Below are 16242 nucleotides of genomic sequence, written 5' to 3' on the forward strand. Positions count from 1 at the left end.
CCCAAAATAAAATAAAATACTAATAACAGTAGGGGTGGCTGGGTGGTGGACAGAGTACTGGCCCTTGAGCCAGGAGCACCTGGGGTCCAAATCTGGCCTCAGACATCCAATGATCACCCTGCTATGCATCCCTAGGCAGGCCACCCAGCCCCATTTGCCCTGCAGCGACCCCCAAAATAATAATAAAAATAAAAAATGTGCTTCAGTCTGTGTTCCAACACCACCAACTCTGTCGTGGGTGGATCACATTCTTTATGATAAGTTCATCACAAAAGTTACTTCCATATTTTTTCCACCATTGCCATTGCTGATCGCAACTCCCTCCTTTTATATTTCTCCACTTACTGTACTATATTTTTTCTCTCCTTTCACTCTGACTCTGCTGTAGGGTACCTGAGTGGCAGATCCCTGGCGCTGGGGCCAAGAGGCCCCAAGCCCCTGTACTACCCCTTAGGCCCAGCATCCACTTGGCCATATGGTCCTGGACAGGCCATCCGATCCCAGCCCCTTGCAAGAAGTAAAAAAGAAAATATATTATATCTGACCACTCTCCCACCATGGTCCATCCTCTCCTCCATCACTCACATTCCCCTATTCCCCCTGTCCCCCCTCCTTCTTACTCCAGATGCCTATACCCCATTGAGTATATATGCTGTTTCCTCTCCTAGCCACCTCTGATGAGAGCAAAGATTCCCTAATTCCCTCTTGTCATCTCCCCTTTCATATCATTGCAATAGCTCATTGTAATAAAGAAAAATATTATTATATGAAATATCTTGGCCTATTCCCCCTCTCCTTTTTCTTTCTCCCATTACATTTCCCTTTTTTCCTATTGACTCCATTTTTACACCATATTTTATCTTCAAATTCAGCTTTCTCCTGTGCTTCATCTATAAAATCTCCTTCTACCTGCTCTGTTAATTGAGAAGGTTCATATGAGTATTATCAGTGTCATTTTTCTATACAGGAATACATGCAGTTCATCATCATTAAATCCCTCATCCTCCAATCTCTATGCTTCACCTGAGTCCTGTATCTGAAGATCAAACCTTCTGTTCAGCTCTGGCCATTCCGACAGGAACAATTGAAATTCCCCTGGTTCATTGAAAGTCCATCTTTTTCCCTGGAAGAGGACATTCAGTTTTGCTGGGTAGTTGATTCTCAGTTGCATTCTAAGGTCTTTTGCCTTCCTGTATATTATATTCCAAGCCCTACCTGACTGCAGCTCCACGGTATTTGAATTGTGTTCTTCTGGCTGCTTGTAATATTTTCTCTTTGACTTGGGAGTTCTGGAACTTGGCTACAATATTCCTGGAGTTTGGTTTTTTGGGATCTCCTTCTCGGGGGGATCGGTGGATTCTCTCCATTTCTATTTTGCCCTCTGCTTCTAGGATATCAGGGCAATTTTCCTGTAGTAATTCTTTGAAAATGATGTCAAGGCTCTTTTCATGATCATGACTTTCAGGTATTCCAATAATTTTTCAATCATCTTTCCTAAATCTGTTTTCCATATCAGTGGTTTTTTTCAGTGAAATGTTTCACATTTTCTTCTAATTTTTCAATCTTTTGGTTTTGAAGTATTGAGTCCTGATTTCTCATAAATTCAGCAATCTCCTTGAGTTCTATTCTTTGTCTGAAGGATTTGTTCCCCTCAGAGAGTTTTCTTATCTCTTTTTCCATCTGACCAATTCTGCTTTTTAAAGCATTCTTCTCCTCATTAACTTTTTGAACTGTTTTATGTATTTGACCTAAGCTGGTTTTTAGCATGCTATTTTCTTCAGCATTTTTTGGATCTCCTTGACTAAGCTGCTGACTTCATTTTCATGTTTTTCCTGCATCTCTCTCTTTTCTTTTCCCAGTTTTTCTTCTAACTCCCTCATTTGATTTTCAAAGTCTTTTTTGACCTCTGTCATAGCCTGAGCCCAATTTCTGTTTTTCTTGGAGTCTTAGATGCAGGAGCTTGTGATTCCTCATCTTCAGACTGAGTGTTTTGATCCTTCTTGGGCTCATAGGCAAAATATTTCTCAATGGTGTTCCTCTTGTCTCTCTACTTGCTCATTTTCCCAACCTGAGCTTGGTTTGGGGGTGCTTCCTGAGCTTTTGGGACACTACCACAAGGATCTCAGTGTGTGAACTTCTGTCCTCTCTCCTGGTATGTGAATGACCATAAGCACACCCCTCTGCCACAGGGGCTGAGGTGGGGGGGGGCCTGCTGTTCTGTGGGGGGTCCTAGACTGCAATCAGGATATGAATGTGATCAGAACCCCAGCATCCTGTTCCAGGGGCAGAGCTCAACAGTCTCTCTTTCTTCACTCCCTTCCCTAGGTTCAGTGGGCTCGTGCCCTGGGAGCTCCTGGCGCTCTGACTGCTTCTGTTTCCTGGATCTGGACTGCCTTGGACATGCTGCTGGCTGTGTGACCTGAGGGCTGGGCTTCATGTGCTTGCTCTGGCAGAGGTCTCCCTGCTGTTCCCCCAAGTTGTGCCCGTTGCTCCCCGGGGCATAGATCTGCGGGTCCCAGTGCCCTAGGGCTGCCTCTGGTAGGCTGAAGTTCTTAAGCTCTGGTGGGCCACCCCTCTGGTGGGCCGCTCCTCCAATCCCTACCTTGAGTAGGAGAACTGCCTCATTGGGTCCCTCTGTGGGTTCTGTCTCTCAAAAATTTAGTCCTTAGTTTATAAGTTTTATGAGAAGGAAGTAAAAATCTTGATGGAAGAAAAAGTCAGTTGTCATTTCAATAACAAAGATTATGATTTAAGAAAGAAGTCACTAATAAGGTGTGGAACCCCAAATTCTTATAAAATAAAGGGGGGAATTGTGCGGAATATGGGGGTGTTTGGATTCCACAAGAATGTGAAGGGAAAATTGTTGGTTTATATTACAAAGACTAAAGTCTGCTTACATTGTTGCCTATGGGCAGGTACTGAGTTAAAGTAAAAAAATTTAGCTTCAATCTGATTGAAAACTGAGATTAGGCCAGGTGTGCCCCCACCTAGTTCTAAATTTAACCCAGGGACTTTGACCTTCTCTGTGCATGCTCAATGAGGTAGCTTTTCTTGCTCATTATACTAACTAATGAGCAAGGCAGGTGGAAAGTATGGGGACAATGTATCAATTAGATTTGTGACCCATTGTGACCCCAGCCAATGACTGGAATAAAGGGGCAGGAACAAAGCCTTTCAAAGAGCATAAAAGACCTAGCATTTTGGGATTTCCTCGCCCCTCTCCCACCTTGAGAGAGGTGTACCATTTATTAAGATGTCTTAATAAAATACCATTTTAATCACTCTGGACTAAGTATACTTGAGCCATTTATAACACTGTACTTTGTTTATCAATCCTTAACTAATTGAACAGAGACTGATTAAAATTATCAGATATATTTTCTGAAATAACAAATTTGAACTAATTTAGCACAAATCCTTTAGGGATTCTGTTATTATTCTTACTCTGACCCCATTAGCCATGACTTACTATATTACTAAGATTAATTATAAGCTAACTGTGATGTCTGTATCCACTGGGGTGTTATGGTAGAAAGAACAACAGATCTTCGGTGAGAGAACTGTCCCAGATCTATTTTCTGTCTAACATTAAACAAATCATTTCTCTACATCATTATGTTTTCAACTATAAAATTAGAGGGTTGACTCCCCATCTGATTTTTTATGGAAATTTTCCTACAATTTTATTCATCTTTCTACTCCTAGCTCTTTCTTCATAACTATCACACTTGAAGATTTGACCCCTCTCCTCGACAAGGCAAACTCTTCTATGAAAACAAGTAATCCTGTTTCATCCTTCTTTCTTCAATAGACTACTCCCCATGATCAAAATTACTCTCTTGATAATCTTGAATCTCTCTCTATCAGCCCATATTTCTACCCTCTTCACTTGATCCATCTGTTCCCACTATTATACTCTCTATCTTTTCTCTATTTTTGTGGCCAAAGTCCTTGATATACCTATTTATAATAAATAATTACACTCTTTTCCCACTTTCTCCTTAAATCTCTGCAGTCTACAATCCAGTTCATCATTCACCTGAAATAGCTTTGCCAAAATTTACCATTAAGCTCTTAATTCTAAATGGTTTTTTTCAGTCTTCATCTTTCTTGAACTATCCATTTACCCTCCTTTCCTTGATATGATTGAAAACTTTTCTACGTTTCTGTGACATTACTCTCTTGAAATTAAGGTGACTCACCCCAGGTCTTAACTGATTAGACCCAAATACTAAATCAGAGGTGGAATACTTTCACCAAAAAAATTTCCTGATAAATGACTACATTTACAACTGTGTTGATTGTATCTCTAATATACACTATGAGATGCACAAGGCCAAATATTTAACCTTTGCAGTGACTGCATTTATGCTTATATCTTTAAAAAAAATACCCAGAAATTGTCAACTCTTCTGAGCAAAGGTTCCTCACTCCCCCCACTCCTTCCAAAAAACAGCCTGAAACCTATTTCCATTGGCAATGGAAAAACTAGTTAGGATATTTTTAAAAACCCCATAAGATCCTTTGTTTTCTATTTGCAAATGAAATTTGTTGATTATACACATAGTCTCAGTTTACAGAAAACGAAATTAAGGCCCAGGGAGATTAGCTGTCTTTCCCCAGGTTGCATATAGCAAGCCTGGGATGTGAACTCATTTCTTTCCATTTCAAAGTCAGCCTTTACTCTGCTGAATCATATGACTGAATCAGGTTGTGTGCTGCTCCCCAAATCTGGAAAATTCTCCGAAGCTTTATCACTTCTACCAGTTACAGAAAGAAGAGATTGGAATATGATATTCCAAAAGGCAAAAGATTTAGGCTTACAACCTGGGTTTGAGTTGGAGTCTGCTTTTGCTGGCTTAAGAGGGCTGAGACCTCTTAATGTGAGCATGTGAGTGTGTTTTTATATACATTTATATGTATGCATACACATATAGATGTATGCGCATATAAGTTTATTTTTAATCAGAATTTGGAGACTACATTTTAAAAACACACCCAATACATATTTATTGACCTAAACTGACAGAAGAGGGATTTATATAAATCTATGAGCCTCCATGTCATGGTTTGTTTTTTACTTTTTTGGTAAGGATGTAGTCACTTATACACTTTACCTTCTAATAGTCCTATTTGTCTGAGCTTCCTTCTGAACTTTTTTCTTTTTTCTTCTGGCCAGATTTGCAATGTCAGCATGACTACTTTTTTCAGCTTCATTATCACTAACTCCTCTTCCTGACCACCTCCCCAACTTAAAAAATGAAGAGCAAGCAAAAGGGGAAAAAATAAAGACAATCAAAACAAATTCATGCACAATGACTATTTCTAAAAATGTATTTCTTTATACTTTGTGGCCATCCTCTCTCTGTCAGGAAGTGAGTAATACATTTCATCATCAGTCCTTTGATCATGTGGTTGAACATTATATCAATCAAAGTTTCTAAATCTTTCAGAGTTATTTTGAAAAAAATGTTCAATTTTTTTTGTGTTTCAACTCACTTCCCTCTACATCAGTTCATTTTATCCAGTTTTCTGAAATCATCTTTTCTATCATTTATTATGACAAAATAATATTCATTGCATTCACATACATATCACAGGATTTTTAATCTTTCCCCCATGCTGACCTTATATTCTGGCTTCTTTGATTTTAGTTACTATTTTTTTTCTATTTTCCTTTGAATCACCTCTCCAGGTAATATCTTCTTCCAAATATGTCTAGAAAGACAATGACCTTTTTTCAAGTTAAATCTTTCAATAGCTTTTGCTTTACTTGTCCCGAGTTTATCCATTCTCCTAAATGCTTTCCCCTCCCTACTTTTTCCTCTGTTAAGTTTGATGTATCTCTGCACCAGAATGTGCATAATCCCACCCTACTTTATTCACTGCAGAAAAAAAAGTAAAGTTCATTTGTGGCCCTTTCTCTCTGTCCCTTCCTGTAACTTGGCATATTCTTCTCCCATAATATAGTGATGAGAAATAGCAAGTTCCTCCCACTTCTTCTTCCTTTCTCCATAGATATATTCCAATTACCACACTCTCTTCTCTTTTCTTTCTTCGTACACTTAGAACAGAACCATTCCAAATCCATTTTGCTTATTCTTTTCTTCAAAACCCTTTGAAATCTGAAGATTCTGAAGAAACACTTGTTTTTTTTCTCCTATTAGCATTAACTCATCCTTTGGATTTGCTCAAGCACATTTTCTCAGTTCTTTGTGATTTTACTTCTGCCTTTCTACTCTGGTCTTTTCATCAGAAACAATCAAAAATTTATATGCCATTAAAGATCACTAGAGAATTTTTCTTGTCAGATTATACTCAATTTTGAAAGATAATGTTATTTTTAGTTGTCAACCTTTCAGAAATATTGTATTCTAAGGTCTCTCATTTAACATACAAGCTGGCAGGTCTTGTGGGATTCTGACTATAGTTTCTGGACAATGGAACAGTTTCTTACAGAAAATCTAAAGATTTTTCTTCTTTGATATAAGAACTCTAGATTTTTTGCCATAATATCATTCAATCTATTTTCTTTTTTCAAGAATTGATCAATCATTCTTTTTCATCTTCATTTTGCCGTGAAGTTAAAATCTAGGAAATATAATACAATGAATTCATTTATGATTTCTTGACATTTAGTGTCCAGGATGTTTTTATAGTCACATTTTTCAGAAAGTTCACTGATTCTCAAAATGTCTCTCCTTGGTCCCTTTTTTCAAATGAAGTGATTTTTGATAGATATTTGACATTTTCTTCTCATTTTTTTAATTTTTTTTAGCTTTGTTCTAAGATTGTCACAAGGGGTGACTGATTTCTTTGGTCAATGCTAGTATTTAGAGTGTTAATGAGATAATGATTATTACTGTGGCTTTCCAGTTATTTATTCTCCTTCTGAATGTTTTGTCCATGACTTTTACTTCACTTTTTATCTCTAATTTAATTTCATCGAGATATAGGTACTCAAGAAGTCCTTGTGGAAAATACTTCTCCCTTCCCATCCTCTGTCACTCATAACACACATGTAAATTTATATATACACACACACACACACTTTCTCTTTCTTTGAAAATATTTCTAGATTACTAATACTAGATTTTCTAGTATTATTCATAGTATTATTCATAATGCTCCTTTTATGAGGCTAATTCATCAATCAAGTTTTAATTCTCAACCTGGGGATTTCTGCTATGACCATTCTATATTCCTTACTGTGTTCTTGGATGGTTGGGTTAGAATACATGGCCTTTTCTATGGACCCTGGGTTTCTGCACTGATCTTCAGATTCCAGGATTAGAAGTCCCAGAATCTTCAGAGTTTCTGAGAGTTGGATCCTCAGGAACATTTATGAGATCTCCAATCAGTACATTAGAGACCTAGGAGTCTAAGTGACTGGTCTGCACATTGCAGCCCTCTCCTGGGTGATATTACTGCATGGGCCAGAGGCACTGCCCTTTGGTTTTCTGACATCCCTAAGGTTCTTTGGAGAGAATGAGGATCTTTCCACTCTTGCCACAGCCAATCTTACATGGATCTCAGGTCACAAGGGTAAGCTAAGGTCAATGCCTGTCCTCACTGGTCCTTGAACAACTGGCCCCCTACTTCAGTATGATTCTGTGGTGTAGGAACTCATTAGACTTCCTTCTTGAGCATCCATCAACAAATTCAGTGTTTTATCAAGAAGAGATCCATAGAAGCTGAGTGATCAGCCTTGGTTCCAGAGTCACATTGAGACCCTGGCCCAGTCAAAGTCATAGATGCCACTTTGGATGTGAACTTGATGTGAGCTGAGCTAGGTAGAGAGCCTTCATCCCACCTCTTCAGTCCCCTGAGAGTGTTATGAAATACTAGGGAATGGGACCCTAAAAGTTTGGGGATAATGCTTGTGTGAGTAATGTAGGGGTATTGACAAGAATGTGAAGGGAGACTGTTATTTTACATTACAAAGATTGGGGTCTGCCTGTATTATTGCCTATGGGTAGATGTGTGAGTTAAGACAAAAGCCTTAGCCTCAACCTGATCAAAACCTGAGATTAGGCCAGGTCTTCCCCATCTAGTTCTGAGTTAACCTAGGGTCTACATCCTTCTCCCTTTGCACATGCTCAAGGACAGAGCTGATTTTGCTCCTTAGTATAATGAGCAGGGTGGAGAAAATGCATGAGATTAGATTTGTGACCCCAGCCAATGATTGGCATAAAGGGACAGGAACAAACTTTTCAAAGTGTATATAAGACCTAACATTTCTGGGATTCATTGCCCGACTTCCCTTGACAGAGATGTGCCATTTATTAAGATGTCTTATTTAAAAAAAACATTTTAATCACTCTGAACTTATATTCATGAATCATTTATGATACTTGCAATTTTCCTTGCCAGACTTTCAAGCCAATATCCATGTGTAAAAGCTCAATGCCTCATTAAATGGAACTAGGAAGCTGGTCAAGGAATCCCCGAAATGAGGGAACACAGATTGAAGAATGTGAGCTAAGAGCAGAGAAGGGAGGGACCCCACCCCCCTCAAGAAACCTGAGAAGGAAAAGAGGCAATGAGGAAGGGATAGAGAGACAAGAGGAAGAAGAGGAGAGAAAGATGAAAGGAAGGAGAGAAAGGGAAAGATGGAAGACTGGAGAAAATGAGGAAAGGGGAGGGGATAGAGGAAGATGGAGAAAGGGCTAGAGGGAGGGAGGGAAGGAAGGAAAGAATACATCCTGTGGGGACTCAAGCTGATGGCAGAGGAAGGAGTCTTCCCAGTCTCCTCAAGATACTGAGAAAGGAGAAAGAAAAAGAGAGAGAGGAAAAAGGAGAAAAGAATGAAGGAGGAAGGAAATGTGACAGTTGTGGTAACAGAAATTGGGTCCAGATCAGACTGAATAACCAAGGGGATGATATTCTAAACTGAAGGGATGCAATGTCAACACTATGATCCACTAAAAAAAAATCAGAGCAAGGAATTGGGAGCTCAAAAAGGGAAAAAACCCTCCCAAACCCTAACAACTTTAAAGCTATAAGTGCCAACATAGAGCTTGTGAAAATCTATCTGTCAGGGGTGGCTAGGTGGCGTAGTGAATAAAGCACCGGCCCTGGAGTCAGGAGTACCTGGGTTCAAATCCGGTCTCAGACACTTAATAATTACCTAGCTGTGTGGCCTTGGGCAAGCCACTTAACCCCATTTGCCTTGCAAAGAAAAAAAGAAAAAAAAAAAGAAAATCTGTCTCCTTAGGGCTTTTTTCTATTCTGCTATTGTGCTGGGGACCTTCTATCTCCCCAATATCCTTCCTAAGCCCCACCCTGTTCACTTCTTTTCAGAATATCTAAAGGGTTCTGAGCCTGGAATAAAGAAGACTCCAGTTCCAACCCCACCTCAAACAGATCCCAGCTATGTGACCAAAGGCAAGTCGCCTTTCTGCTTCAGTTTCCTCATCTGTAAAATGGGGATATTAGCACTTACCTCTCTCAGCATTGTAGTGAGGATATAGTGAGATCTCTTGGTAGCAACCTGGGAAAGTTTAAAGCACCCTAGAAATGCTAGCTCTTGTTTCCCTGAGACCATTGTCCACTGCTCAGGGTTGGGGAAGTCAGAGAAGGCTGAGCCTTGTCTGGGGATGCTTCCCAGGGAAAGTGTTAGAGGGCTGGGACTTGTCTCCAAAAGGCAATTCCCTCCTCAGTTCTGCTCTGACCTTCCTCCCTGATTCTTTTTATTATTAGGTTTTTTTTGTTTTTTTCTTTGCAAGGCAAATGGGGTTAAGTGGCTTGCCCAAGGCCACACAGCTAGGTAATTATTAAGTGTCTGAGACCGGATTTGAACCCAGGTACTCCTGACTCCAGGGCCGGTGCTTTATCCACTACGCCACCTAGCCACCCTTTCCTCCCTTATTCTCACACCTGATTCTAGACCCAAGGACCTAAACCCCTCCCTCTATGGGGCAAGCAACAGGAAGCCACATTGAGCAAGGAGCTGGAAACCCTCCTCAGAGAGACTGAAGTTGAGAGACTCAGAGCCCAGCAGACCCTGGTCACATCCTCAGCCTCAGACTGATCAGCCGGTTGGTCTACCCTCCCACTCTGGACAGGGACCATCATGACCCCCATCCTCTCTGCCCTGCTGAGCCTTGGTGAGTCCTGAGTAGAGATGGGGAGAGTGAGGAGGAACCCTCAAATTCATACAAACATTACATGGTATAGATATTTATGCAAGAACCCCCAGTTATACAGAAGAATACCTTTGCCATAGAGAGAAGGGCCCACTGAGGTTACACAGCAAGGAGGGTAAGAAGGGGAAAAATGGGCCTCTGTCTCTATTCTCTCTCTGGGACTGGAGGTCGGGGAGGGGGACAAACAGCATTCCCCTTAGAGGTGTCTTATCGTGTCCAGTCCCTTTTACTCACACCCCTCCTAAGCCCAGACTCTGGTCCCTTTGTCTCCTTCCTCGGGGGTGTTGGGTGAGGAGGATGTGGGAGGCTGGGAGCAATCAGAGTCCTCTCTTCCAGGGCTATGTCTGGACCAGAGAATGTGGGCACAGGCAGGTGAGTCCTTCCCTCCTTCTCCCCACAGTGGCCCCTAGGAGAGTGAGGGGAGGGCCTGGACTGGAGTAACAGTGTTTAAAGGAAGGGGACACAGGATGGGGGACAGAGGGAATGGGGATCCCCTGGAACTGACAGTTCTCATTCTCCTCTAGACCTACCCCCCAGGCCCTTCCTCAGGGCAGACACTGGTCCTTTAGTGTCTCTAGGGAGAAGAGTGACCCTCAGGTGCCGGGGGTCAAGGGGGGCTGAAATGTATGTACTGGAGAAAGGACAAGAGTCTGGCCGGATGGTGATCCAGGACATGAAGCCCTCAGGAATAGAGGGCGAGTTTCCCATCCCTTCTGTGACAGCGCAGGATGCTGGCATCTACTCCTGCCGCTACAATCACTCCTCTGGCTGGTCACAGCCCAGTCACCCCCTGAAGCTGGTGGTGATAGGTGAGGACCCCCCAACCCCAAGCCCCCCAGGCAGGACAGCCTCAGGGTCCCAGCAGACCAAGTTTCTCCTAACCCAGCCTGACCTCCAGCTTCCCTCTGGTTCTGCCCTTCCTCTTCTCTCCCCTGGCGCTGCCTCTGCTCTCCCTCTGAGGCTGGAGGTGGGGGAGGGGAATCAGCATATATGTGCCTCCTACTGTATACCAAGCCCTTTATACCTGTTGTCTCAATTGAATCCTCACAATAAAACTGCCAGAAAGAATATGATGATCCCCATTTAACAGTTGAAGGAACTAAGGTAAATGGAGAGGAAGTGACATGCTCAAGATCACAGAACTGAGAAGTGCCTGAGGCTGGATTTGAACTCAGGTCTTCCTGACTCCAGGCCCAGGTGTCTGTCCTCTGCCCACCAACTCTTCAATCATATCCATCTTGAGGCCAGAGAGGAGGCAGGAGGCTAAGCTGGTTCTGAGACCAGACAGAGTTGGGGGTCTCCCTGGGGAGGAGAACGAGGAAGTTGGGGTATCTCCCCCTCCCAGCCCTGACCCTCCCAGTGCCAGGAAAGGGTGGGGAGGCGGTCCTGCTGCTCAGGTCCAGAAGGGAGGGGGGAAGGGGTATCTCCTCACATTAGGAGAGGAAGATGAGAGTGAATTAGGAATCCCACCCAAGATTCCTGGGCTCCTTCTCCTGTGTCCCAGGGCCTGCCCGTCTCCCTCTCCAGGTTCCAGGATGAGAACAGGGTCTACTTGGGGGAGCCTATAACTGGACAAAGCTGCACGGATGACTCTCAGGGCTCCCAGCCCTCATGTCCCTGCCTCCTTCCTTGCCTGAGCTCTCTTTCCTCTCCCATCCCCTTCCTGTCCCCCCTCCATTATTCCCCTTTGCCTCAATCTTTCTGTCTGTCTCTTCTTCCCTCTCCCCCCTTTCTGGCTCATTCACCCACTTTCCATTTCCTCCAGAAATGAGTTCTTTTCTCCTTCAGAAAAATTGTGAAATTTCAGTTTTTGAGCTCCCCACCCCCAGGCAGGGCCTAGGCAGGCCCTGGCCAGGCTTCCCCCAGTCAGATCTGCTCCCACACCATAAAAGGGGGTGGGGGGCTTACAGTCCTAACTCCAGACTCTCCTTTCCCCCCAGGCCTGCATGATGCCCCCTCCCTCTCAGCCTTGCCCAGCTCCCAGGTGCACTTAGGACAAAATGTGATCCTCCAGTGCCAGGCAGAGGGATGGTATGGCAGTGCCGCTCTGTACAAGGATGGAAAACAGATCCAACAGTCCAACACCAAACAGTCCCTGTGGAGATATCAGACCAACTTCTCCATCCCGGCTATGACTCCTGCCCATAGAGGGATTTACCAATGCTACACTTTTCACTGGCATGCCCCCCAGGAGTGGTCAGTGCCCAGTGACCCCCTGGTGCTCAGGATCACAGGTGAGGAGCCCCCAAAGACTCCCTTTCTGTCCATGGGACCCCCACACTTCTTGCTCAGGGCCTTGCCCCTGGGACTCCAGGGCTTATGAGGGCTGAGGAAGAAGAGGCTCAGAGGGAAGGGATGGAGAGCCAGGGCAGTGGGTCATCCTCAGACAGTGAGGCCTCTCTTCCCTGGCTTCTCTCCAATTGCCTCCTGTCCAGTGATGTTGATCCCACAGATAGATAGTGTCTTCCAGGTCCCAGAAAAGGGGTTCAGGAGGTGGGAAGTGGAACCTGTAGGGAGGGGGGATGTTAAATGTCATCCAGGCTCTCCACCTTCTCCTCTCCCAGTTCCAGGCACCACAAAGGACCCTCCCCTCACACAAAGCCCTGGGGATCACCAAGCTCTGACATCCTCCCTACCCAGTGAGTAACCAGTGACCCTCAGGGTGGGGTAGTCTGTCTCCCCATTACTCTCCATCTCTTGTCAAGGCCTGCGCTGTTTACGCAGAGCAACCCAAGACATGAGGAGGGCTGGAGGGAAGGGGCAGAGGCAGGGGAAGCTCCAGCCTGGGGAAGAAGGACGAACAAGGCTGGGCAAGGTGGGGGCTGGGGAGGGGGTGGAATAGAGCAGGGCAGGGCAGCCCCCAGCCCAATCCCTTCTCTCTGCTTCCCCGGCAGTCCCTGTGACCTCTCAATCCTCATCCATGAAGCCATAGCTGGGACTTTGGGGAGGGGGCTGATCTTCTGTCATCCCTGGCAGAAACCCCGATTTCTCCAAGCTGGAAGCCTCAGAAGGACTTCTCAATCCTGTTCCCTCCTTTGCCCAACACTGGCCCCTCCTGAAAAAGCAAAGCCTCAGGGACCCAGCCCCAGGGCGGAGAGGGAACCTCAGGGTTCTGGGGGCAACCAGGACAAAGAGTCTGAGGGTCCAGAGGGACCCTCCCTCTCAGTCCAGTTCCTCTCTACTCTCCCTGTGTCTCCCCCCCCACCCCGCCCCAATAGCTCACACCGGTGTTAGGAGATGAGTCACAGGAATCATGGAAGCATCAGGTCTCATAAATGGACAGGTCAGGAGAGGCCGCTGAGCAAATGCAGCCATTTAACAGATGGAAAAGTGAGACCCAGAGAAGGGATGGTCGTGTCCAGCATCCCACACCAGCATGTCTGGGCAGAGCTGGGCTTCTCACCCAAGCTGCCTCCAGACCCTCCTGGCCTCCCTGGGTTCCCCTGCCAGAATTTCAGGAGATGAAAAATGAGGGAGAGAAGAGGAACTGAGGAGCAGGAGACTGCCTCATCCCCTCCCTTCATAGGACCCCCCAGTCCTTATCGTCAGTCCTGCTCCCAATCACTGAGTGACTAGAACCTCCAAGCCCAGAGCCAGGGCCTGAGGAACCTGGGAGGGGAAACAGGGGAATGCTGGCCTCCACTGATCAGGGCAGTCTCGTCTCCCTTCCAGGGACAGTCTTTCCCCTCCCGGATCCTGCTCCCCAGAATTACACCGTGGGTAACCTCGTGCGCCTCAGCCTAGCTGGGCTGGTCCTCATCATCCTGGGTGTCCTGCTGGCTGAAGCCTGTCTGCACCAGAGGGGACCGTGAGGAGGAGCTGAAGCATTCCCTGACAGATGGAAAGACAGAGTTTGGGGTTCATTGAAAGTGTGCACCCTTTGAGTTTTGTGAAGTTCTACAGAGGGATGGGCCCTGCCTTCCCTGGAACCTAACTCTGGTCATGTTGAAAATGGGCAACCTTGACTCCAGACTTTGCCATCTGGGCCACTGCCATTACTGGGGTCCTCCACTCTATACCCACATATTCACACTTTCTTTCCCACCTCTCAACAGAGATGATCATTGACAACATCCCTCAATAATGAATGAGGAAAAAATACTGAATACAACAAACTAAAGCATCTCAGGACTCATAGAAACCTCTGTTTTATTATTTCCTCCATCAGTGAACATTATTGCATATTTGTTTGTGTGTGTGTGTGTGTGTGTGTGTGTGTGTGTGAGTGAGTGAGAGAGAGAGAGAGAGAGAGAGAGAGAGAAAGAGAGAGCAAAATGATGGTGGGAGGCATCCCTTGGCCCTCCCTCTGCATGGCTTTGACCATCACCGTTTCAGGACACCTTTAGCCCAGCCTTAGCCTACCCCAGACTTTACTGTGACCAAGCTGAGGCCCTTGGGCAGCCAATTGATGCTGCCCACATCGGGTAATGGGAATCAAGAACGAGCAGAGGAGCCTTGGACCCACATTGCACCATCCCAGACCAGCTTAACCTTAACCAATATGGCTCAAGTTTGTCATGTAACTAGCATTGTGCAGTCTCAAAGACCAATGGAGGATTACGTTGAAGCAACATAGAACAAAAATTCCAGACAAGTGCCTTGGGAATATTCTTCACATTACGACAACCTCTGGCAAAGCTGATATAGATGGATGCACTGGTATGGGAGATATACGCTCAGGTTCTTACGCTTTGTTTAAAAAGTAAATGTTTTATTGTTATACTTATTTTTATTATTATGCCTTATTACATTATTACATTTTGTGGCTATGCTCATTCATAATATGGGTTACATTGTAGTCATAAATGAATATTAAATTCTATATGCGGCCCTTGGCAAGATTTTGTTGGATGATGTGGCCCAGATCTGAAATGTTGGGCAGCCCTGCCCTAGACAATATAAAATATCTGGAGGACAACTCCCAAAAAGAAACTCAGGAACTACATGATCAAAATCATAAAAACTCTTTGTGTATAAATAATATATTTTAGTAAATGGGAAAATATAAATTGTTCATGGGTAGGGAGGACCAGTATAATAAATTTCACCAAAATTATCTCTATATTCAGTGCCATTCCAAATATAGTACCAAAAATTATTTAATTTTGTTACAAAATTTATTTGGAAAAACAAAAGGTCAAGAATATCATCTCATCTGGTTATAGGTATTCATTCAGGTGTGCAATCCAGCCGCCCCCAATCTCAATTTCACCCAGGCAAATTCTGGGGGGGGACTTGTCCCCAAAAGGCAGTTCCCCCCTCAGTTCTGCTCAGACCTTCCTCCCTGATGCTTACCCTTGCTTCTAGACCCTTGTCACCCAAACCACCCCCTTCATGGGGCAATCATCTGGAAGCCACAGTGAGTGCCGAGCTGGAAAGCCTCCTCTGTGAGATTGGACCTGAGATACTGGGAGCCCAGCATACACTGGTCACATCCTCAGCCTCAGACAGATCAGTCATTGCTCCACCTTCCCACTATCAATAGGGACCATCATGATCCCAACCTCTGTCCTGCTGAGCCTCAGGGTCTCTCTGTGACTTCCTTACTTTCATGGGCCAAGAACTCTGGAAGCAGCTGATGATGATGATGATGATGATGATGATGATGATGATTCAGTAGCGCCCAATGACTGTTCCAATGTCTTCTTAACCTCTTACAAACTATTCCTCAATCTTAGTAGTTGCCTAGCAAATAATAAGTGTTTAATCAATGTTTATTGCCTTGATGAATCAGCTAATATTTATCTGAGGTCAGATATGACCTGATCTCTTCTTGATTCCTAGCCTAGCCCCCTTTAGGGAAGACTCTTGTCTTTCCATCATAGAATCCTGCATCCCTTCCCCTCCCTCCCCATTATGTTCGGCCTTGAAATAAAGAAAAGGAATGTAAAACATTTCAGTATGGTTGCATTGTATTCCTTCTTGGTCACCCATTCAGTTTTTAGCTATGTCTCCTCATCTCTTTTACACAGTTTTCCTTGGCTTGTCCATTGCTTAGGGTTCAACTTCTTTTTTTACTGATTTTTTTTCCCATTATGTTGTCATCTTCATTCTTAATGCTGTTCTCTTGTGTTTTGGTCTTCATCTGTTTATC

General features: G+C 44.3%; 1 protein-coding gene across 1 annotated transcript; it reads left to right on the forward strand.

Moving 5' to 3' along the window:
* The first annotated feature begins 9996 nt into the window (after positions 1–9996).
* LOC141509971 (platelet glycoprotein VI-like) lies at positions 9997–16007 on the forward strand. The gene is made up of 6 exons (XM_074219886.1): positions 9997–10109; positions 10485–10520; positions 10673–10957; positions 12089–12382; positions 12713–12787; positions 13821–16007. The coding sequence occupies exons 1-6, from the start codon at positions 10076–10078 to the stop codon at positions 13958–13960; spliced, it is 864 nt and encodes a 287-aa protein (XP_074075987.1). The 5' UTR covers positions 9997–10075; the 3' UTR covers positions 13961–16007.
* The last annotated feature ends 235 nt before the right edge of the window (positions 16008–16242 follow it).

This window comes from Macrotis lagotis, chromosome 1, assembly GCF_037893015.1.
Source record: "Macrotis lagotis isolate mMagLag1 chromosome 1, bilby.v1.9.chrom.fasta, whole genome shotgun sequence".
Lineage (NCBI taxonomy): Eukaryota > Metazoa > Chordata > Mammalia > Peramelemorphia > Peramelidae > Macrotis > Macrotis lagotis.

What these genes read in the sequence shown, in the direction of transcription:
- LOC141509971 (XM_074219886.1), top strand. Translation starts at nt 10,076, where the DNA reads ATGACCCCCATCCTCTCTGCCCTGCTGAGCCTTG. An exon ending in CTCTGCCCTGCTGAGCCTTG is followed by an intron (nt 10,110 to 10,484) that starts GTGAGTCCTGAG and finishes CCTCTCTTCCAG; the next exon opens with GGCTATGTCTGGACCAGAGA. An exon ending in GAGAATGTGGGCACAGGCAG is followed by an intron (nt 10,521 to 10,672) that starts GTGAGTCCTTCC and finishes ATTCTCCTCTAG; the next exon opens with ACCTACCCCCCAGGCCCTTC.